At 40.1% G+C, this 24,749-nt stretch overlaps 1 protein-coding gene across 3 annotated transcripts in view; it reads right to left on the bottom strand.

Moving 5' to 3' along the window:
* Positions 1-24,038, bottom strand: part of LOC142949910 (uncharacterized) — a 44,270-nt gene extending 20,232 nt beyond the window's left edge. The window contains exons 1-3 of one of the 3 annotated variants that reach the window (XM_076091791.1): positions 20,485-24,038; positions 16,427-17,002; positions 2,241-2,777 (exon numbers count right to left, since the gene is read on the bottom strand). In XM_076091791.1, coding sequence (XP_075947906.1) covers positions 2,509-2,777; positions 16,427-17,002; positions 20,485-20,788 — 1,149 coding nt within the window. In that variant the 5' untranslated portion in view covers positions 20,789-24,038 and the 3' untranslated portion in view covers positions 2,241-2,508. Of the gene's footprint in view, positions 1-1,488; positions 2,778-8,719; positions 9,281-12,826; positions 13,409-16,426; positions 17,003-20,484 lie in introns of those variants that run through there. The other 2 variants (XM_076091792.1, XM_076091794.1) reach the window with 2 other exon arrangements.
* Positions 24,039-24,749: the final 711 nt, after the last annotated feature.

Genomic DNA, 24,749 nt, shown 5'->3' with positions numbered 1-24,749 from the left:
CTCTGCCCCCTCTTGTGCCCCCCACGGTCCCCGGCTGCCTGCCAGCAGCACATCACCACCACCGAGCCTGCCTGCTGAGGAACACGGCCACCTTCCCCCGTCTCCTGGTCAGCGCATACCTATTTTGCATTTGACTTCACGTATGAATCAGAATGTATTTACTATTATTATTATTATTATTATTATTATTATAAGTATGTATTTTAGAGTTGTAATAATAAAATATGATTATTATTTCAGAGCCTTCAACATCGGCAGCGGGACGTGGCCTCTATGGGTCCCAAACTCCTTCCTCTCCCTCCCACTGTAAATGCTTTAAATAATCTGAAAAAAACAAACTATTATAACATGATGGTGACATTAGCCATGATGAAGAGTAAACAAAACATGGTTATGCTTTTTCTGTTATTTATACAGCCTCCCAACCTGCAGAGACCCGACCTTCATCATCCAGCTCCTCGTCTGCTGGACCCACGATATCCACCGGTAGTGTACTTCATGTAAACTTTCATTGTATGCCAACCCATGAAAATCTGATCATTGTCTTTAATTCAAAGTTAAAAAAAAAAAATCTTTTAATAGGTCAACCTGACCCTCCCGAGAGCTCGGAGGGATCGGTGTCGTGGGTCCAGTGTGACAGCTGCCACACATGGTATCACACTGTGTGTGTGGGGCTGGGACGAGGAGCTGGATGATGAAGAGGATTATTTTAAATGCCATTTGTGTCCTGATTTTTAATACAATTTTTGATTGGTTTGTTTTTAAATAAATGTTTGCATAGAACTTTTCAATCATTTGCAGAAGTTATTTGTCTTTCACTTTAACAATGTAGCTTTTCAATCATGAATACTTGTGTTTTTAGTTGCAATATAACTCTTACTCTGCACTGTGTGTTATGATAGTAATTGTTATATACAATATGTGTACATAATTGTTAAATTCCATGCATCAGCTGGTGTTTTGCCAGTGATTGACATGAGAAGAGTTTAACAAAACATCCAGCAGGTGGTGGTATACACTCAAGCGGAAATTAAGGAGCTTGTATTGCTCAATTTGGAGTTGTTGAAGCGTGATATCTTATTGTGAAGGACAGAACTACGTTCCCGGATGTGTTGACAGCATTGATGGTCAGCGAATATCCCCGAAAAAACAGCAGCACCCAGTGTTCACAACGAGGATAGAAGTCTGTACGGATTAGGCGAATAGCGGCGCACGGCTAATTCACCGGCGTTAGCATCGTTTTAACGACTCTGGTAAAGGCAAAGCTAACTTTAATAATTACAACAATATTTAGTTTGAAAGGTACAAAGTTAAAACTTCAGTTTAACACCACTAAATCAACTGAAAACATTACACGATCATTTGTATCAACATTTTAAGTGAATTGTATTGGAACATTAGCTAAAAACTGCCCGGTTCGGGAAACAACTCCGTTACATAGAAACGTTATCAGCCGGAGGATGAACAGAAGGAATAAAATGAACCAACCTGCTCTGTGTAACCGCAGCTGAGGGTTGAAAACAGCGTCCAGTAGTTTCCGTTGTCGCTCGTTCTGCTCTTTTAAAGCAGAAAGTTCCTCCTCGTTCTCTGCTATCGTTCTTTCAAACAGACCAAATATCTCTTCAGCAGCCGCAGTTAGTCGCTGGTTGACTAAACATCTCAGCATTTGGACTTTAGACATTTTCACTAAACCACGAGGCGTTTCCTTCAGACAAACTCGGGTTAAAAACGGGTTTCTCACTCTGAGCTGCGCTGTGTTATTAGTTTATGTTCGGGTCCGTCTACTTCCTGGTAGCATGCTAACTTCATTAGCTCCGTAGGACACTAGGAGACAATCCACCAACGACACAAACGTTCGCTCCACACAAACTCCGCCAACAACACCGTTTACTAGTGATGGTTCCTTCCGTGTCGAGGCGAGTGTCGAGTAATCAGGAAGATTTTTCTGAGGCTCGTGTTGATGACGTTTGTGTTGACGTTCGAAGCCTCTCGAGCCGGCCGTACCACGTGACTGATTCAGGAAGTGGTTATAATTCTTCTTCTTCTTCTCCTTTTTTGTTTTATGGCGGATGGCATCCAGTGAAAGGTGCATTACCGCCACCTACTATATTGGAGTGTGGACCCGATAACCTATCCCCTTACCAGGAAGTGGTTCGCGGGTTTGGTTAAATATATAAATATATAATAATATATAAATATAAGCGGCAGCGAAATGCAATGGATCCCCCCTAACATTTTGTGGACTTGGGACTTTATTGCGCATTTGTTTGCAATCTATTCGAGCATCAAAAACATCATCCATTCATGTATTCAATTCAAAGCTTCACACACCAAAGCCATGGTGTCATTATAATCACTCTGCCTGTTCTACATTTATTGTCCACTTGATGGCGCAGTAGAGCAGATGAAGCACCATGAAGCCTCGGCCCATGAGTGAACCAATTGGATGATAATCTTCAATGCTTCATGAAGCACATTATTTATTAACGCACATTGGAGTAACGCACATTATTTACCTGCTAAAACAGTCAGATGTAAAGTTGAGTTACTGCGTCCTCTTCTGTTCTGGGCTTCACAGGAATAATTTCCACTGTGTTCAGCTCTGAAGTCAGTGATGATGAAGATCTGTCCTGATGCTTTTGGTGAGTCTTCATCCTCCTTGTACCAGGTGTAGTTAGCTGCTGGGTTAGCATCACTGCTACAGGTCAGAGTCACTGAACTGTTCTTCATGATGTCACCAGAATGTCTCATCAACACTAAGGGAACCCTCGGAGCATCTGGAGGAGACAATGTGAACACACATTAATACTCACCCACTTTCATCACAATAAACACATTTTGCATCAACGTTTGCTTTATTTTATTTCTACACTCGTTTGAGTATTACCTCGGCCACGTGTCGAGAAGCCAGCGTGAATGTTTGCATGTTGTTTTGTTTGCATTTGCACAAGAATAAAGTCATAAAATAAATTATTCTATTGTGCTACTGGTGGTCAAATAGTACACAGGGTACCTTTAACTTAGTGTAACATGCGGCTATCTACTGATGGAAAGTAACTAACTATATTTACTAAAGTATTGTACTCAAGTACAAGTTTGAAGTACTTTTACTATTTCCATCTTTCTGCTACTTTAAAAGACAATATGTTTAGATATCTTTAGTTGCTAGTTACTTTGCGGATTCAGATGAATAAAAAATATATACAAGTGATGATACTGTCTAATATATATGATTCTGTCAATGGTGCTTTTTCCCTTTAAGTTTTAAATGCAGGTATTGAACATGTAACAAAGTATTTCTATCGTATTAATAACAGCACAGTACAGTACAGCTGTGCCAAATGGTTTTGCAAAAACTTATAAAACTTCTGAAAGGAGCAATGTGATTGGCTGAGAGGACAATATTGGATTCCCATACACTTTTAATTTATATTCTATTCTATCTCTCTCCAACCCTTTTTACATCAGACCTTAACAACCTGTGTGTAAGTTTATGTAGATGTAGTGTTGATAGTAGATGATTCTGCAGTGATGAAGTGATGTGATGTTTAGTGAGACTGTGGAAACCGTGATGTAATGAGCATATGATGAGTTAAACATTGACTGACATATTCACATAAAAAACTTGTCTTTTTGCTTTTTGTAAATACAAGACTGATATCATCGCATGATGTTCATTTAGTAAATTATGGTCCATTTAGAGTCAAATAGACCATAAAGCAGAGTATGCTTTAGGGCGGGCTTTCTGTGATTGACAGATCTCTACCAGAGACGTATACGACATCTCTATGTCACTCCTCCTCATTCCAAATATGGTAACTTCTGTTCATCGGTTGCAAAAAAAAAACACAAGCTAACACGTGTCAAATCACATACTAGAGGTTGTTTCTGTAAAAAAAAACTATTGATTATAGCAGCTTTAAAGATTAGAGGGCGTTGACGTGTTTTTATTTCATGACGTAGATTAGTGTCAAATGGTCGACTCTATTTTAGAACTGGCCTTGAAAGAGTCGGGCTAGTTTAAAACGGTAGAGGGTGTTTTGAGCCGTGTTGAAATGCAGATTGTTTCATAAATTTGGTAAGAAATGTCAATATCAACCAGCGTTGATGTGCTTCATGACAGACACAGCCTCCTCACACAGCGTTGCCAACACCTGCGCAAAAAAATACATCAAAACGTGCGGCCTGATTGGGAATCGTGTGCTAAGTATTTTCTAGAGAGATTCGCTCAGCGGTTTTCCCGAAAATCCCAAAAATCTGAGCTAAATTACTCCATTCACTTGAATGGGGTTTCGGCGCGAAGAGAGCTAAGAAAACACTTAACTTTGGGCCCATATTGACTAGCCATACATTAACGTAGAAACATGATTCAAAGTTTAAAACGTAAACAAAACGCTGCACTTTATTGAGCCAAATGTGCATTTTGATAGCTAGCACAGTTTTCTTCAAGTCAACGTTTAAGTTTCAGGAAAATTTTGGGTCCTTTTCAGATTTTATAATGGGTGTGTATTGCATGGAATGTTCAGCGCTAGAGTGAGAGCATAACTGTCGGAGTGGAGCGGAGCAGGAAAATATTCCGTGATTTTTCCAAACAAAATGCTCCAGGTCCCACAATTTTTACTCTTTATACACCATTTTCAGCCAAAAAGCTTGGAAATGTGCTGTCGGACACAGATGTAGCAGGAATAGCTGTCTTCACGATAAAAGTATTGATTAAAAGATTCTTTTCTCTGTTTATTTTCACACCATTCTCGTACCAGTTGTAGGAAGTTGGATAAGTTAGATGACAACTGCTGTGACACTTCAGATCAGCCGATGTACACTCTTTAATACGACATGATTTTAATATGCTGATCTGCACCTGGAAACAAAAAAACATGAACTATTTCCCCGTCATCAGAGACATCAGCAGTGTTTCCTAAATGTTGAGCATTTGGAGCTGACTTACACGAACAAAAAGTGTTACCTGTGACGGACAGAGGGACTCCAGGTTCACCAGTTTTTATCCAGTCCGGTTGGTTTGTTATGAACCTGAACTTGTACACAGCCGAGTCGCTCTCTCTCTCAGGTCGCTGATTCTCAGAGTACAGTTGTTGTTATAACTGTACTGCACTCGACCTGCGTACTCCGGTTCTGTTCTCAGATTTGGTTTTGTAAAGGGTAAAAAAATAGAAGGCAGCATCCTGAGAACTCCATCTGCTGAGACTCTCAACAGACCGCTATGACCTGCAAGGTCAGAGTCACATGACTGGTGGAGGCTTCAGTATAGACTAGTTTTGGGGTTTTCTCATGGTGCCTTATAACATCGTGACATTCAATTTGAGCTGTGTGCCATCTTCATTCACTATTAACCAGCAACATATACACAATATTTACACATCTGAATAAGTCTCTCACAAGTGTTACCTGTATTATACCATCAAAATTATTAAAATAGACCTTGTAGTTTCAGATTTACAGTCTTTTAAGTATGGGTATGCAATTTTCGAGCAGAGGCCTAAAAATAGGGCTAGGGGGCTAGGGATAAAGAGGTTATTAAGCTTGGAACGGCGTTATCAGCTGTAAATATTGACAACATTTGACAACAAAACAGGTAATTCAATCCAAGGTTACTTCATTTACTTATCTTAAACAATTTTGATCTCAACAGTATATAAGATTATACATGAATCAATTACTGAAAAATCATTTTAAAATGATCATTAAATGAACACTTTAATGCTGCAGGTACTCAAGTAAAGTACAAGTACCTCGAAAATGTCAAGTACAATACTTAAGTTAATGTACTTGGTTATATTCCACCACTGCTAAAAAAAAAAAAAAAGAGCACAAAGTTCTTCATAGAACTAGCCTCTTGATTTTAGTCTCAAAATGCACCAGATTGATGCATTTAACTTTAAAATGTACAACATTTTCTTCCAGGTGAGCGTGCCCCGGACCCCTCTAGAAAACCAACACTAACTAGAAAATAAAAACTAAATTAGTCTACTGGATCAAACTAAAGACAGTACTAAGCTCCCTGCCAACGTGAGGAGGCGTCACCTTAAACAAAGCATGGATCTCTCAGAGCAATCAAGGTTAATTGTGTCACTAATCGCAAGCGGGGGCTAATTGTGTGTGAGGACAGGGTTTTGAGGGAAACAATTCAAAATCTGAACGTGGAATCAATAAGCCACGCAATGCCACCTGAAACTCTCCTTTTGCAGGGTGAGAATCATTGTCCCTGTAAATTAGCCCAGTAGTTTGCCATCAGTTGCTTTCTCCTTAAATCCAGCGGCATGTTTCCCATTCCTACCTGCAGGGCAGGTTCTGCTGCAACTTGGTTGGTAGCCTACAAAATAAAAGCCTCTATAAATGATTCCCATCTTAAGTTACCTTCCATCTTTTCCTTATGTAATGGGTGTGGGTTGGACATGGAAAAAGAAAACTCAATTGATTGTTTTCCAACATTTATTTACTTCTGCAGAAGACAAAATTCAACCCATTAACTGCCTTCTGATCTTTTTCTGCTCCTCTGCTCCCTCAGCAATAAGCAAAATGACAATGTGTGATTTCATTCTTGTTTTTTTACATTTAGATACATTATTTTGATATTACAGTATGTACTAAGCTCAGGATGCACATTACTAGAAAAAGGATATTAAAATTACCAGGAAAACATCTAACCTAAATCATAACAACACATTTCCTCAAAACCATTAAAAACAATATATACAAGAGGAAAAACAGGGACACCTGGTGGGTAAAGTGAAAAGGTGTGTAGGACTGGGTGACTATACAGAGACAACAGACACTATAACATTACACAAAGGAAAACACATTCTTACAGAAATTAATGCATAAACACATGAATTGCCTTCTGGTATTTTTCTGCAATTCTGGATCTAAACATGCAAAATAACTTAATACAAGAAGATATTTACATCAGCAAATCAGCAAAACTTTAACAGTAAAAACAACACTATAAAGTTGGCTAACATTAAAATATTAACAGAAAGCAACGTGTCTTAAATGTTACACCCTTCCAATAAATCACCTTAACGTGGTTTAGGGCCGTGTGTGTGACCCTGTGACCTGTGTTCTCAGACCAAGAATTCAACTCAACATCACCGAAAAAAGGAAAACCGGGGCCACTATCTGGAGCCAGACCTGGGAGTGGAGCTTGCTGGTGAGGGTCTGGTTTACGGGACGTGAGACATATGGTTCGACCAGGAACAACCCGAAAAATCTACATTTAGCTGCCGCCCTATGGGCCCACCGCTCGAAGGGATATGCGGAGGGGTGATTGGGTAAAAGGGCTAAAGGGATTCTTTCCTGTGTGAGTGTTCATGTGTAGCTTTAGATCTCTGTTGCGCATAAATCTTTTATCACAAACTGAGCAGCTGAAAGGTTTCTCTCCTGTGTGGATTCTCATGTTTCTTGAAACTTTTGTTATGAGCTGAATTACAAACTCAGAACAAAATTATGATTGAAGGATTGCCTCCGCACGGCTCTCAATATGGCAACATGGGTGCAACAGTTCACAACAACATTTTATTCCAGCTGAGCGTGCCCCGGACCCCTCTAGAAAACCAACACTAACTAGAAAATAAAAACTCAATTAGTCTATTGGATCAAACTAAAGACAGCACTAAGCTCCCTGCCAACGTGAGGAGGCGTCACCTTAAACAAAGCATGGATCTCTCAGAGCAATCAAGGTTTAAAACAACATGCTTTTGAATAAAGATAGGAAAAAAAAGTACCATATTTCTTCCCCTGCGTTATGTGCCATGTGGTGTGTCAGATTTACCTTTTGTATACAAACAGAACCACTAAAGCCGGTTGTCTATGAGTAATTATGTGTAACTTCAGAGCCGACCTGTGCTGAAAGGTTTCTCTCCTGTGTGGATTCTCATGTGTCTCTTAAAATTTGAGCCCCGGTTAAACGATTTCTCACAAACTGAGCAGCTGAAAGCTTTCTCTCCTGTGTGGATTCTTATGTGTCTCTTTAAAATTGAACCCTGGTTAAAAGATTTCTTACAGACTGTGCAGCTGAAAGATTTCTCTCCTGTGTGGATTCTCATGTGTCTCTTTAAAGCTGAGCAGTGGTTAAAAGATTTCTTACAGACCGAGCAGCTGAAAGGTTTCTCTCCTGTGTGGATTCTCATGTGTGTCTGTAAATGTGGGTGCTGGTTAAAAGATTTCTTACAAACTGAGCAGCTGAAAGGTTTCTCTCCTGTGTGGATTCTCATGTGTATCTGTAAAGTTGAGCAGTGGTTAAAAGATTTCTTACAGACCGAGCAGCTGAAAGGTTTCTCTCCTGTGTGGATTTTCATGTGTGTATTTAAATTTGAACAGCGGTTAAAAGATTTATTGCAAACTGAGCAGCTGAAAGGTTTCTCTCCTGTGTGGATTCTCATGTGTGTCTTTAAATTTGAACCCTGGTTAAAAGATTCCGTACAGACCAAGCAGCTGAAAGGTTTCTCTCCTGTGTGGGTTCTTATGTGTGTCTGTAAATGTGAACGCTGGTTAAAAGATTTCTCACATACTGAGCAGCTGAAAGGTTTCTCTCTTGTGTGGATTCTCATGTGTTTCTGTAAATGTGAACGCTGGTTAAAAGATTTCTCACATACTGAGCAGCTGAAAGGTTTCTCTCCTGTGTGGATTCTCATGTGTGTCTTCAGATCTCCTTTTGTGTCAGTTGTTTTCCCACACTCGGAGCATGTAAATAGTTTCTCACCAGCACTACATCTTGAATCACTGACATGGACTTCATCAGGTTTCAAAGAGTTTGAACCTGACTGAGGTTCTCTGGTCTCCTTCCAATCATCACTGACATCAGTGTCAGAAGATTCTCCACTCTTGTCATCAGTATCTGGTTCAGAGTTCCTGTCTGGTTCTGGTCCTCCACAGTCCTCTCCATCAGCTTCTGTTTCCATCTGTTCAGTTTGTCTTTGATGAAGCTGTGAGGACTGAGCTTCCTCTTCATCATCTTCACTCTTCACAGGAGTGAATGAGAACTTGATACGAGCCTCCTCCAGACCTTGAAGCTGCTCTCCCTCCTGACTGGTCCAGAATTCCTCCTGTTCCTCTTTAATGTGTGGGGGCTCTGGGTCCTCCTGTTCCTCTTTAATGTGTGGGGGCTCTGGGTCGTCCTGTTCCTCTTTAATGTGTGGGGGCTCTGGGTCCTCCTGTTCCTCTTTAATGTGTGGGGGCTCTGGGTCCTCCTGGTCCAGACTGGAGCTCCACTCCTGCTGCTCAGGGGTATCCTCTTCTTTAACCACCAACAGCTGCTGGACATCTGCAGGAAAACAGACGTCCAGCACACACACAGACGTGACAATGAAATATTAGTATTGAGCAAATAGTCTCCTGTAGATACACTTTTTTTCCTGCCATCATTCCCTCTTACACTCCCTGTGTACAGTTACCAAACCAGTAGGAGCTCCCTCAAATTGTGGCAGCGGCAGCTAGCAGAGGCACTTCCTGTTGCAAGCTCAGCTGCCGTACGGGCCCTCGCACCTTCCCGCGTCTCGGGGGTACTGGCGGGACGCCGGCAGACGCGGCCGCAAATGTCTTTGACCATCAGACAACGCATCTCGGAGTTCAACGTATTTTTCCAGCGTGGACTGACGCTGGAAATGATATCGTGCAAATATTCCACCAGTTCCAGTATCCACTATGTTACATCAGCTTGTTGTATTATGGCGAATCACGTACAATGGCCGCCACGCCACGGCTACGCCATTCCATCAAATGTAAAGCTTTGAGTAACTTTTAATTGCAACGGTCTTTAGATTGTAATGACCAAATTTGAAGTGGATCTGACAAAGTCCCCAGGAGGAGTTAGTTAAAGTATAGCGACTAGAAATCAAGGGGAAATTCACACAACTCTAAATGGCCGACTTCCGGTTGGTTTTAGAGCATGGTCCCAAGAGACTTTTTTTTTAAGTCTCCATGTGATACATACAATATTTGTAGGGGACGCTATCGAGGCAATTTTCAACGGTCAAGCCAAAAAGCCATATGAAATATTTATTTACATTACCTATGACACCTGTGCAAAGTTCCAAGGCTTGCTGAGCATCCTAAGCCACAGAAAAATAAGCTTAATTTTTCATGGTGAATGACGCGTTGCCACAGCAATGGGCGCCACATAAAATGGCCGTTCAATGTCACTAGACCATTTCAGTAACTTTTCATCATTAATATCTTTAGATAATCTTGACCAAATTTGAAGTTGATCACATGAATTCTGTGGGAGGAGTTTGTTAAAGTACAACGTCTGAAAATGATGAAAATTGACAAAAAAGCCAAAAATGGCTTAACTACTGTCTCGCTCCCTAGTGGTTGAATGGAATGAAAATTGTAGGGTACGTAACAATATACGATGTGCACATATGAGACAAATGTCGCGATTATAGGTTAATTGGTTTTGAAGTTATGAGTATTGAAAAACAAACCCACGCCTTATGAAGTTCATTGGTCCATATCTTCTAAACATAAGGAGATATCAAACATCTTTTAATAAAATGTTATTATATAGATCCAATACTGATCCACGGCAAATTTAGTAGCAATCAGACTCAGCATGTAGGAGGAGGTTGCAAAAATGGGTTTTTCACAAAATTCAAAATGGCGGAAAATTTTGGGAGGCGGAGCTTAGGGGTCCAAGACAATATATAAATATTAGGGGTGTAACAATACGCGTATTCGTATTGAACCGTTCGGTACGAGGCTCACGGTTCGGTACGCATGACGAACCGAACAATACGTTTGAATAATACTAGTGCATTTGGAAAATGCAGAAGCTTAAATTGTGGGAAATATTATGTTTTCGGTGGAGCCACTGTTCTCAAACTGGCAACCCACATGACGTAACAGACAGCGTGCTCTCTGACACGCCCACCACCAAAGAAAAATGTTCTACTTCAGTCGGGCACTTTTGCGCTGTGAGACACGCTACAAGAAGCTAGCTCGCTGCAGTATGGCTAGTAATAGACCAGAAATAGAAGATCCTCCAACGACCTGCAGGTCTGGTGTTTGGAGCCACTTTGGTTTCTCTGTGAACTATGAGGGCGAGTGGTGGATAAAAAAACAACACTATGTTGCATTTGCTACACGAGTGGCTACATCAGTGGGAATACCTCAAACATGTTAACCCATTTACGCCGACATCACCCCAGTGTGGCAGTGGGTGGAACTAAACGAAAACCTGGAACAGCACACACGCTTCAAACTCTCAGCCACTTCCTCTACCCCGTCTGGCAGCTCTCGCCCCAGCCGCAGAAGACCAGTGTCCCTCGGGGCTACTACAGCCACCAGCCCCGGACTTTCCATCGATTGTCCCTCATCCCGCTCTGCCCCCTCTTGTGCCCCCCACGGTCCCCGGCTGCCTGCCAGCAGCACATCACCACCACCGAGCCTGCCTGCTGAGTAACACGGCCACCTTCCCCCGTCTCCTGGTCAGCGCATACCTATTTTGCATTTGACTTCACGTATGAATCAGAATGTATTTACTATTATTATTATTATTATTATTATTATTATTATTATTATTATAAGTATGTATTTTAGAGTTGTAATAATAAAATATGATTATTATTTCAGAGCCTTCAACATCGGCTGCGGGACGTGACCTCTATGGGTCCCAAACTCCTTCCTCTCCCTCCCACTGTAAATGCTTTAAATAATCTGAAAAAAACAAATAACATGATGGTGACATTAGCCATGATGAAGAGTAAACAAAACATGGTTATGCTTTTTCTGTTATTTATACAGCCTCCCAACCTGCAGAGACCCGACCTTCATCATCCAGCTCCTCGTCTGCTGGACCCACGATATCCACCGGTAGTGTACTTCATGTAAACTTTCATTGTATGCCAACCCATGAAAATCTGATCATTGTCTTTAATTCAAAGTAAAAAAAAAAAAATCTTTTAATAGGTCAACCTCACCCTCCCGAGAGCTCGGAGGGATCGGTGTCGTGGGCCCAGTGTGACAGCTGCCACACATGGTATCACACTGTGTGTGTGGGGCTGGGACGAGGAGCTGGATGATGAAGAGGATTATTTTAAATGCCATTTGTGTCCTGATTTTTAATACAATTTTTGATTGGTTTGTTTTTAAATAAATGTTTGCATAGAACTTTTCAATCATTTGCAGAAGTTATTTGTCTTTCACTTTAACAATGTAGCTTTTCAATCATGAATACTTGTGTTTTTAGTTGTAATAGAACTCTTACTCTGCACTGTGTGTTATGATAGTAATTGTTATATACAATATGTGTACATAATTGTTAAATTCCATGCATCAGCTGGTGTTTTGCCAGTGATTGACATGAGAAGAGTTTAACAAAACATCCAGCAGGTGGTGGTATACACTCAAGCGGAAATGAAGGAGCTTTTATTGCTCAATTTGGAGTTGTTGAAGCGTGATATCTTATTGTGAAGGACAGAACTACGTTCCCGGATGTGTTGACAGCATTGATGGTCAGCGAATATCCCCGAAAAAACAGCAGCACCCAGTGTTCACAACGAGGATAGAAGTCTGTACGGATTAGGCGAATAGCGGCGCACGGCTAATTCACCGGCGTTAGCATCGTTTTAACGACTCTGGTAAAGGCAAAGCTAACTTTAATAATTACAACAATATTTAGTTTGAAAGGTACAAAGTTAAACTTCAGTTTAACACCATTAAATCAACTGAAAACATTACACGATCATTTCAACATTTTAAGTGAATTGTATTGGAACATTAGCTAAAAACTGCCCGGTTCGGGGTACAACTCCGTTACATAGAAACGTTATCAGCCGGAGCATGAACAGAAGGAATAAAATGAACCAACCTGCTCTGTGTAACCGCAGCTGAGGGTTGTAAACAGCGTCCAGTAGTTTCCGTTGTCGCTCGTTCTGCTCTTTTAAAGCAGAAACTTCCTCCTCGTACTCTGCTATCGTTCTTTCAAACAGACCAAATATCTCTTCATCAGCCGCAGTTAGTCGCTGGTTGAGTAAACATCTCAGCATTTGGACTTTATACATTTTCACTAAACCACAGACACGTTTCCTCCAGACAAACTCCGTTAAAAACGGTTTGCTCACTCTGACCTGAGCTGTGTTGCTCGGTTATGGTCGACGTTTCCTCCAGACAAACTCCGTTAAAAACGGTTTGCTCACTCTGACCTGAGCTGTGTTGCTCGGTTATGGTCGGGTCCGTCTACTTCCTGGTAGCATGCTAACTTCATTAGCTCCGTATGACACCAGGAGACAATCCACCAACGACACAAACTTTCTCTCCACACAAACTCCGTCAAAAACACCATTTACTAGTGATGGTTCCTTCCGTGTCGAGGCTTCAAAGCGTGTGTTGAGTAATCAGGAAGATTTTTGTTAGGCGCATATAGAGGCTCGTGTTGATGACGTATGTGTTGACGTTCGAAGCCTTGCAAACTGGCTGTACCACGTGACCGATTCAGGAAGTGGTTCGCGGGTTGGGTGAAATATATAAATGTATAATATATATATAATAATATATAAATATAAGGGTTAGGGTTAGTTAATATATAAATATTTAATATATATATATAATAATATACAAATATAAGGGTTAGGGTTAGTTAATATATAAATATTTAATATATATATAATAATATACAAATATAAGGGTTAGGGTTAGTTAATATATAAATATTTAATATATATATAATAATATACAAATATAAGGGTTAGGGTTAGTTAATATTTAAATATACAATATATATATAATAATTTATAAATATATAATATATAAATATATAATACATATATATATATAATAATATATAAATTTAAGGGTTAGGGTTAGTTAATATATAAATAAATAATATATATATAATAATGATTTGGGAGAGTTTTAGACTTGCAGCTGCATCATTCCAAAGAAATAATAACAATAAAAGTGCTTGTTTTTCAGGCGAACTTGAAACTTTTCAATTTGAGCTGTGTGCCATCTTCATTTACTCTTAACCAGTAACGTATACACTGATATTTACCCATCTGAACAAATCTCACAAGTGTTACCTTTATTATAACATCAAAATTATTAAAATAGAACTTGTAGTTGCAGAAATACACTCTTTTTAGTATGGGTATGCAATTTTCGAGCAGAGGCCTGGAAATAGGGCTAGGGTTAAAAAGGAGCACTTCTTCTCAGAGGAGAAGAGGATCCTGAATATTAATTATTAATCAACACTGCCTCCAGTACAAAACTAATAATTCACTCGTTTGCAATATCAATGAAACAGTTTAGTAACAATATTTATTTAATGTATATTCAAATGTTGGGTTATATTTCGCTTAACACTTTAATAATTCTTCATAGACCTAGCTTACTTTATGGTGTATTTGACTTTAAATGGATCATAATTTACTAAATGAACATCATGCTGTATTGAAGAAGACTTGAAACTAGAGATTGAGACCATAAACTCATGTTTACAATGTTTACTGAGGTAATAAATCAAGAGAGAAGTAGTCATTTTCTCATAGACTTCTATACAACCAGAGGAGTCGCCCCCTGGTGGACATTAGAGAGAATGCAGCTTTAAGACATGAAGCATTAAAGTGGTGAACACATTAATGCATCAATAATTATAATACAATATATTATTTAGAAATGAACCTGAAGTAGATGATGTTAATCATTTTGTACTTTCAAGTAAATATTTGAATGCAAAACTTTCACTTGTAACAGTATTATTATTTTTAGGTAAGTAAAAGATGTAAATACTTCCTTCACTACTGGTTACTACTGTAGTAGTAAACTCGTTAGCAAGACGTGCTAATTCTTGCAGCTAACATTATAGCAGATTAACAGGCTGTTTAATTCAGTCCTTAAGCTTTTCTTCATGTTTTTGGTTTTGTAAAGGGTGAAACATAGAAGGCAGCATCCTGAGAACTCCATCTGCTGAGACTCTCAACAGACCGCTATGACCTGCAAGGTGAGAGTCACATGACCGGTGGAGGCTTCAGTATAGACTCATTTTATGGTTTTCTCATGGTGTCTGATAACAGCTTTGCTGTCACTTAACATCGTGACATTCAGAGTAGATGGTTTAACACTTTTTGGAGATGCCAAACTTAAACTTTCATTATGTTCAGGAGAGCTAAGGTCTCTTATAAGGGAGCTGGTTCCCCCGTAATTGAACTTTTACCACCTTGCATAAACATGTTGACAGCTGGAACAATTTACTAACTGAATACCTTTATTATTCAATCAGATGTCAAGTTATTCAAACAATAAAAATCAGTACTATCACATACATTTAACAAACTGTAGCCACAGGATGAAAACAGTGTGAATTAAGTACAAAACCACACTCTTAAAAAAAAATTTAAAGTGGCTGAATTACAAACTCAGAACAAATGTATGATTGAAGGATCGCCTCCACACGGCTCTCAATATGACAACAAGGGTGCAACAGTTCACACAACAACAGTGCTGACAGAGCTAACAATGTTAAGCTTGGAACGGTGTTATCAGCTGTAAATAGACAATATTTGACAACAACAAAACAGGTAATTCAATCCAAGGTTACTTCATTTACTTATCTTAAACAATATTGATCTCAAGAGTATATAAGATTATACATTAATCAACGAATGAAAAATCATTTAAAAATGATTAAATTAACACTTTAATAACAAGAGCACAAAGTTCTTCATAGAACTAGCCTCTTGATTTTGGTCTCAAAATGCACCAGATTGATGCATTTAACTTGAAAATGTACAACATTTTCTTGCAGGTGATCGTGCCCCAAACCCCTCCAGCAAACTCAGAGCAATCAAGGTTTATTGTGTCACTAATAGCAAGCGGGGGCTAATTGTGTGAGGACAGGGTTTTGAGGGAAACAATTCAAAATCTGAAGGTGGAATCAATAAGCAATGCTCTCAAATTAAAACATGCTTTTGAATAAAGATAGGAAAAAAGCACCATATTTCTTCCCCTGCATTATGTGCCATGTGGTGTGTCAGATTTAACTTTTGTATACAAACAGAACCACTAAAGCCGGTTGTCTCTTGTATGAGTAATTATGTGTAACTTCAGAGCCGACCTGTGCTGAAAGGTTTCTCTCCTGTGTGGATTCTCATGTGTATCTTTAAATTTGAACCCCGGTTAAAAGTTTTCTTACAGACTGAGCAGCTGAAAGGATTCTCTCCTGTGTGGGTTCTCATGTGTCTCTTAAAATTTGAGCCCCGGTTAAACGATTTCTTACAGACTGAGCAGCTGAAAGGTTTCTCTCCTGTGTGGGTTCTCATGTGTATCTTTAAATTTGAACCCCGGTTAAAAGTTTTCTTACAGACTGAGCAGGTGAAAGGTTTCTCTCCTGTGTGGGTTCTCATGTGTTCCTGTAAATGTGAACGCTGGTTGAATGTTTTCCCACACTCAGAGCATGTAAATAGTTTCTCACCAGCACTACATCTTGAATCACTGACATGGACTTCATCAGGTTTCAAAGAGTTTAAACCTGACTGAGGTTCTCTGGTCTCCTTCCAATCATCACTGACATCAGTGTCAGAAGAGTCTCCATTGTCATTAGTATCTGGTTCTGGATGTCTATCTGGATCCGAGTTCCTGCCTGGTTCTGGTCCTCCACAGTCGTCTCCATCAGCATCTGTTTCCATCTGTTCAGTTTGTCTTTGATGAAGCTGTGAGGACTGAGCTTCCTCTTCATCATCTTCAGTCGTCACAGGAGTGAATGAGAACTTGACATCAGCCTCCTCCAGACCTTGAAGCTGCTCTCCCTCCTGACTGGTCCAGAGTTCCTCCTGTTCCTCTTTAATGTGTGTGGGCTCTGGGTCCTCCTGTTCCTCTTTAATGTGTGGGGGCTCTGGGTCCTCCTGTTCCTCTTTAATGTGTGGGGGCTCTGGGTCCTCCTGTTCCTCTTTAATGTGTGGGGGCTCTGGGTCCTCCTGGTCCAGACTGGAGCTCCACTCCTGCTGCTCAGGGGGAAACTCTTCTGTAACCACCAACAGCTGCTGGACGTCTGCAGGAAAACAGTAAACACACACAGAGACGTTACAAAGAAATATTAGTATTGAGCAAATAGTCTCCTATAGATACACTTTTATTTCCTGCCATCATTCCCTCTTACACTCCCTGTGCACAGTTATCAAACAGACATGCCGACACAAATTGTAAAGACACAACGCACCAGCAGCAATGAGGTCATCAATAGTTTCTGATGCATAAGATGGCGCCGCGGATGGCTGCCTCGAAGTGTTGGTGCACATTGTTTTATGTTGTTTTTGTGATTAATTCAGCTGCGATACCCGGAGCTCTTTCACCAGAGATGAGCTCATAAACATCAGGGGAACAACTCCAGCGGACTTACTTTTCTTTTAACTTCTGTGGAATTACTGGACAGTCTCGTTAAAGGTGTCCTCACCTTAACTCATGCAGTGAAGCGCCGTGAGAGAGGGAAACGTGCCGGCGCACTTGTGCGTACGGGTACGGGGTTCTTGTACACCGCTGCCGGGCATATTTCTCTCCAACGTCCGCTCACTGAGCAACAAACTGGATGAACTTCAGCTACTGGTGGGGAGAGACAGAGACTTTTCTTCATCCTCCGTTTTGTGCTTCACTGAGACCTGGCTCTGTGGTTCGATACCGGAATCCGCGTTCCAGCTGGCTGGCTTCCAGCTGTACAGAGCGGATCGCTACACGGAGCTCTCCGGCAAATCGAAGGGTGGAGGAATCTGTTTTTATACCAACAGTGGCTAGTTAACGATGTGACAGTGGTTCTGCAGCACTGTTCTCCTGATCTGGAATCTTTTATCATAAACTGTAAACCCTTTTACTCCCCCCGCGAGTTCGCTTCATTCATTCTAGTCGGTGTTTACATGCCGCCGCAGGGCAACGTGCAGGAGTCACAGCGGACGCTCGCCGACCAGATACTCTGTGTGGAGCGGACCAACCCTGACTCTTTAGTTATTGTCCTTGGTGACTTCAACAAAGGAAACCTCAGCCATGAACTCCCAAAATACAGTTTATTAAATGCCCAACCAGAGAAGAGATCATTCTAGTCCACTGTTACACCACTATCAGCGGGGCCTATCATGCCGTTCCTCGTGCTGCACAGGGACTCTCTGACCACGTCATGGCCCATCTGATTCCTGCTTACAGGCAGAAATTAAAGCTATGTAAACCTGTGGTGAGGAAATTCAAGCAGTGTACCAGTGAAGCTCTGGAGGATCTTCGGGCGTACATAGACTGTACAGACTGGGATGTCTTCAGGACTGCTACCAACAGTCTGGATGAGTACACAGAGGCTGTGACTTCATACATCAGCTTCTGTGAGGACAGCTGTGTTCCAACAAGCACCAGGGTGAGTTACAACAACGACAAACCCTGGTTTACAGCAGAACTCAGACAGCTAAGGCTGCATAAGGATCAGGCTTTTAGGAGTGGGGATAAGGACTTGTATAAAGAGTCAAAATACAGGTTAGTAAGGCTGTGAGAGACGCTAAACGACTGTACTCTGAGAAACTGCTGGAGAGGTCTCAGGCCCTGTCCACATTACTCCGTTTTTACTCCGTATTTGCTACGTTTACACTGAGCGGCCACACTACGCCGTGGTTTTGGAGCACCCTAAACGAAGGAATCTGAAAGCTCCGCCGAGGTTGGAGGTATTTGAGAACTCCGGGGTTGCGTTTGCGTGTGGACGGTCGGATACGGATGTGCTTAGAAAAAATTACGCCCACACCCGTGTTCGCTACTGGATTGGTTCTTGGCAACCATGACGTCTCCGTCCCTTATTCGTCACACTCACTATCACGTGACCCGTACCCGGAAGAAAACAAACTGGGCTACCAGCGATTCATTTCAACATCGATAACTAATTGCAAGCGTTGCTGCTAGCACAACAGCTACATGATGTTGCTGCTAGCACAACAGCTAGCAGCAGCTATGCAGTAAAAGTCTGCATTTCTGTGGAGGAAGCAGCTGTTATTGGAGTGATTAGCGAGCGGCGTGACCGGCATCAGCCCTATGGAGCAGCTCGTTGTTTTTAGATTCTAATGAGAAGACATGCTGCTCTAACGTTTTACTTCTTCCGTTTGGTAGCCCTGAGAGACGTTAGTCTGTAAGTATGTATTTATGGAGCATGAAAAGATGTACGTAGATATATTCTATTCGCGTGTTTAGTATAACATTTGTGTTGTATTAAATGCTAATCGCGGTTAGCATTTCTCCATTGGCGGTAATGTTAAAATTAGCTTAGAAGCTAGCTAGGCGGACATGACGTTCAGAGCTACTAGTGAGAACAGACATCAACAACACGGAGGAAACGAGTGAGACCACATTGATGGACCCATAATCTAGTAAACGTTTATGTGTAAGTGTTGATGTTAAAGTAAATTTGGAGAGAGAGAGAGAGAAAGACCCGCAACGCTGTAACTACGTCTGAAAAATAAAACTTCTAAAACTTTCCACGAACTGTGTCTGTTTGAGTTTATAGAGGGAGATTTTAGAGGAAGATCTTAAGTATCAAATACAACCTTTCATTATTAAAGACTACTTTATTACTCTGTCGTATATATTTTTTTTAACTAAGCAAGCAATCCACTTCCTGTTTACACCGTCACGCGCATGCCCAGTGTACGTTAATGGTCACGTGCTGTCCGCCTTCGACGGCTGCCGTGTGGACGCAGATCAACTCGAGAATGATGCTGAAACTCCCGTGTGGACGGAGATCGTTTCTATTTGACAAATCTGCATCCAAGGAGAAACGGAGTAGTGTGGACAGGGCCTCAGACAGATAACCAGTTACAAGCCAAAAGCTCCCCACTCCATGAATGACCTCCGCCTGGCAGACGAGCTCTACTGTCGCTTTGATAGACAATGGGACAGCCCTGACTCCATCCCCCACAGCTCCATCAACCAGCCCCAGACCACCAGGTACCCCTCCCCCAGCCCAGCAGGGGTTCATGCCTCTGTACCATCCATCCCAGTGTAGCCCTGGACCCCTAACCCTAATCTCTGGTGGGGATGAGTCCGCCTACAGGTGGGAGGTTGACCATCTGGTGACCTGGTGCTCTAAACCAGTGATTCTTAACCATGGGGCCGCGGACCACGATTGGGCCGCGAGCGCCATCTAGAGGGCCACAAAAAACTTTCAGTTTTGCACCTGTGGGCCGCGGGACCGCATAGGTTATCAATTGAAGACACCAGAGATATTACTGTTATCCATGAGACGCTCAGTTACAATATAGCTTCCCACCACCTGGTGGCGGTAATGCGTCATGAACATATTAATCATTTTAGAATTCAACAAGCTGCAAAATCCACGTGGTGTTATCAAAGAGAACAAAACTTTACTTTTAGTGTAAATATTTTCTGTCATCTAGAAGCTGAGAGAACAGATCAGAAGAAGAAGAAAAAGATTTATTGAATCAACAGAGTCTCACTCCAAACTACATAGAAACGTTATCAGCCGGAGCATGAACAGAAGAAATTAAATGAACCAACCTGCTCTATGTAACCGCAGCTGAGGGTTGAAAACAGCGTCCAGTAGTTTCCGTTGTCGCTCGTTCTGCTCTTTTAAAGCAGAACTTTCCTCCTCGTACTCTGCTATCGTTCTTTCAAACACACCAAATATCTCTTCAGCAGCCGCAGTTAGTCGCTGGTTGAGTAAACATCTCAGCATTTGGACTTTAGACATTTTTACTAGAACACAGACACGTTTCCTCCAGACAAACTCCGGAAGATATACCGAGACGGACTGTTGTGCGTTAATAAAAGGTCCGAGTAGCACCAACAAGCTTGTGAACATTTAGTTCCACACGTAGATTCAAAAAGTAGGCTCGTTCGACATGAGCCAAGACGTGCGCGGAATCGATCACCGGCGATCGGCGCACACTGCATGCTGGGTAGATTTGCGTCCGACTTGCTCTGACGTCATGAAAACGTGCGTAACATTAGGCTCGTTCGACTTAAGCCAGGTGTGCGCATAATCGATCACCGGCGATCGGCGCACACTGCATGCTGGGTAGATTTGCGCCCGACTTGCTCTGACGTCATGAAAACGTGCTTAACATTAGGCTCGTTCGACTTAAGCCAGGCGTGCGCAGAATCGATCACCGGCGATCGGCGCACACTGCATGCTGGGTAGATTTGCGTCCGACTTGCTCTGACGTCATGAAAACGTGCGTAACGATGATCTCACGTGAGCGAGGCGGCCGCAGATTTTAGAGCCAGGCTATGCAGAATTGCTCTCCACCGACTGCATGACCCCAGGGCATGATGGGACTTGCGCTGACGTCATGATCACGTGGGCAACGATAACCTCACGAGAGCGGGGTGGCCGCAGATTTTAGAGCCAGGCGCTGCAGTTGCTCTCCACTGACTGCGTGACCCCAGGGCATGATGGGAAACTTCTTGCGGTCTTCGGATCAAAGAGCTGATTGGCTCTTAGATTTTCTTTAGTGGAAAAGGTGGGTGACTGTGGCTCACTGGGTTAAGAAGGTTGGCTGTTCGAGCCTTGGCCTTTGACATTTTATGTGTTGACTGTCAAAGACATCCCCATATTTAGGGATGGGTCAAATGCAGAGACAAAATTATCCTTAATTAACAGGATAAATATAGTATAAACAAGTTTTAATCCTAATTTTCTGTCTAATTGTAATACTTAACGCTAGATTGTTGGCTATTAGTCTCATTTTGTGCAATAATAATATATAAGGTTATTTATTTAGCATCTGTAAATAAAGATATTTATTGAGAATGCCTACATCCTACTTCATGTCAACATTTTTTCAGTCAGAGCACTGGAATGTGTCCATCGATTAATGATTGTGAAGCATCACAAAACGTATTAAAAGAAAAGCACAATTGTCACTGATGGAAACTTGCAGCGTTGCTTTTCCGCCGTGTGTAGCCTGTTTATGTAGCTGTGATGTTTGGACAGTTGGTTCAGTTTTTAAATTTCTTAAATTTATGGTTGTATGATTTAGAAATGAAGCTATCTTTACATATATTTATTTATATAAATGTTTAAATAAATATGACATCCAAGAACTAAAATATGCCCAATCTTATATCCTCAATTATAATAATAACATAGTTAAATATATAAAAAGACATCCAAACTCAAAGACCAGCAATTTTGGGGTTAAGTGTCTTGCTCAAGGACACATCGACATGCGTCTAGCAGAGCCGGAGCCGGGGATTAAATAGACTATGTAAGTAACTAGTATTAATTCTATAAATTAAGGTTAAATGAAATAATCACGACTGTTGATCCTCTGATTGAAGGACGGCCCTGCACTCCACTTAGCCACAGTCGCCCAAGATCAGTTCTAGACTATGGCTGTGTGGCATATAGGTCGGCGTCTAAAACGTTGTTGGGAAAACTGGATGTAATACAAGTGTCAAGAATATGTAGTGGGGTCTTTAAAACAACATCTGTGCCGGCATTGCAGGTAGAAATGGGTGAAATGCCGTTGGAGTTGAGAAGAATACAGATCATGATGACATATTGGTTCAGTTTACAAGGACATAACAACCATCCAACAATAAGTCCAATTGAGCCATGCTGGGAACATGACAAACAGGCCAACAAAGAGCTTTGGTTGGGTTGTTCAGAATAAGGCTAGTGAATTAGGTTATAGGAGTTATTCTCCAGCTGTGGTTAGCTATTCCTCTTTGGTTACTGCCACAGCCTGAAATTGATCTTGGCCTCCTTGAACTGATGAGAGATGAACGGGGGGGAGACTGTAAGATCTTCAAGTCATACATCAGTCACCACAATTAAATACAGATTTATGGATCTAAAGACCCTAAAACTGGTAGAACAGCAGCAGCAGCAGTAATCCCAGAATTCCATTTGGAGTGTGGGAAGAGCCTCAGTGATGATTTATCTGTGTTTACATGTGAGATGATGGCCATATAGTTATTGCGTTACAGTGGGTAGAGGACGTCAGGCTAGAGAGAGTGGTGATTGCATCAGACTCATGTGCAGTGCTAACGAGTTCGACATTTTGCCACTCCAGAAGCAGAGAGGATTTACTGTTTGAAATACTACAATCATTTTTAAGAATCCATCAAATGCGGATAGCGGTTAATTTTGTGTGGGTCCATGTTGGAGTCGATGGTAATGAGGAAGCGGATAAAGCAGCAAAAAGGGCTTTGAAGAGAGGGAAAAATAACGTTAATGTAAATATAAGTAAGTCAGAAGCTAAAGTGGTGATTAAGGGACAAATCAAAAATATATGGCAGACTGAATGTAATAAAGGGAGTAAAGGAAGATATGTTTAAAATAAACCATTGGTTGGGAGGGCAGGGCCTAGTGGACAAACTAGAAAAGAGGAGATGATTATGACAAGACTAAGGAATGGCCATACTGGTCTGAAGAGTTCCCTCTATGTTATTAGAAAGCATAATGATGGAAAGTGTAAATTTTGTGGAGAAGAAGAAACCGTGGACCATGTTTTATTGGCCTGTCAGAGGTACGAGTCAGAGAGAGACGTTTTGAAAAAAGGTCTAAGAGAGATTGGAGAGGAAAATATCATAAATGTACTAAAGAAAAGCTTTAGTGACAAATGTTGGAAACGTTTTCTGGAATATTTAGAGTCAACAACACTAATGAATAGAATTTGAGAAAGAAATGAATTATTATTTATTTTTTCTATATGTATATAGATATTTATATACATATCTTTATTTATTTACACACATATGTATATGTATGTGTGTGTATATATGTATTTCTTTTCGCTTGGTTGTCGTATTAGAGTCCTTAGTCCACACTCCAGATTAGTGGGAGGCGGTAATGCACCCGAAAGCTGTTTGCCAACCGCCATAGAAAGCAAAAGAACAAGAAGAAGAAGACGGCTGAAAACGGTCCGAGTTGAACGCAGTTTTTTGTCAACGCCCCTTTCTACGTCCTGATCTCGAGGCGCCTAGTATGGAGTAACCGTAACAGTTCTTCTTCTCCTTCTTTAAATTCCATTGGCGGATCGCAACCAACTTGCATAGGTGCATACCGCCACCTTCTGTACCGGAGTGTTTATTTTCAGGGTAAACCTTTCTTCACTGTTCTAATAATAAAATATTTTATATATATATATATATAAAAATATATATATATAAAATATATATATAAAAATATATATATAAAATATATATATATAAAATATATATATATAAAATATATATATATAAAATATATATATATAAAATATATATATATATATATATATATATAAAATATATATATATATATATATATATATAAAATATATATATATATATATATATATATAAAATATATATATATATATAAAATATATATATATATATATATATATATATAAAATATATATATATATATATATATAAAATATATATATATATATATATATATATATAAAATATATATATATATATATATAAAATATATATATATATATATATATATATATATAAAATATATATATATATATATATAAAATATATATATATATATATATATAAAATATATATATATATATATATATATATATATATATATATATATATATATATATATATATATATATATATATATATATATATATATATATATATATATATATATATATATATATATATATATATATATATATATATATATATTATATATATATATATATATATATATATTTTATATATATATATATATATATATATATTTTATATATATATATATATATATATATTTTATATATATATATATATATATATATATATATATA

Source organism: Anarhichas minor, unplaced genomic scaffold (assembly GCF_050575085.1).
Source record: "Anarhichas minor isolate MPS153535 unplaced genomic scaffold, ASM5057508v1 ptg000014l, whole genome shotgun sequence".
In the NCBI taxonomy this organism is placed as follows: domain Eukaryota; kingdom Metazoa; phylum Chordata; class Actinopteri; order Perciformes; family Anarhichadidae; genus Anarhichas; species Anarhichas minor.
The sequence above is the reverse complement of the archived record's forward strand: the minus strand, read 5'-3'. Positions and strand labels throughout refer to the sequence as shown.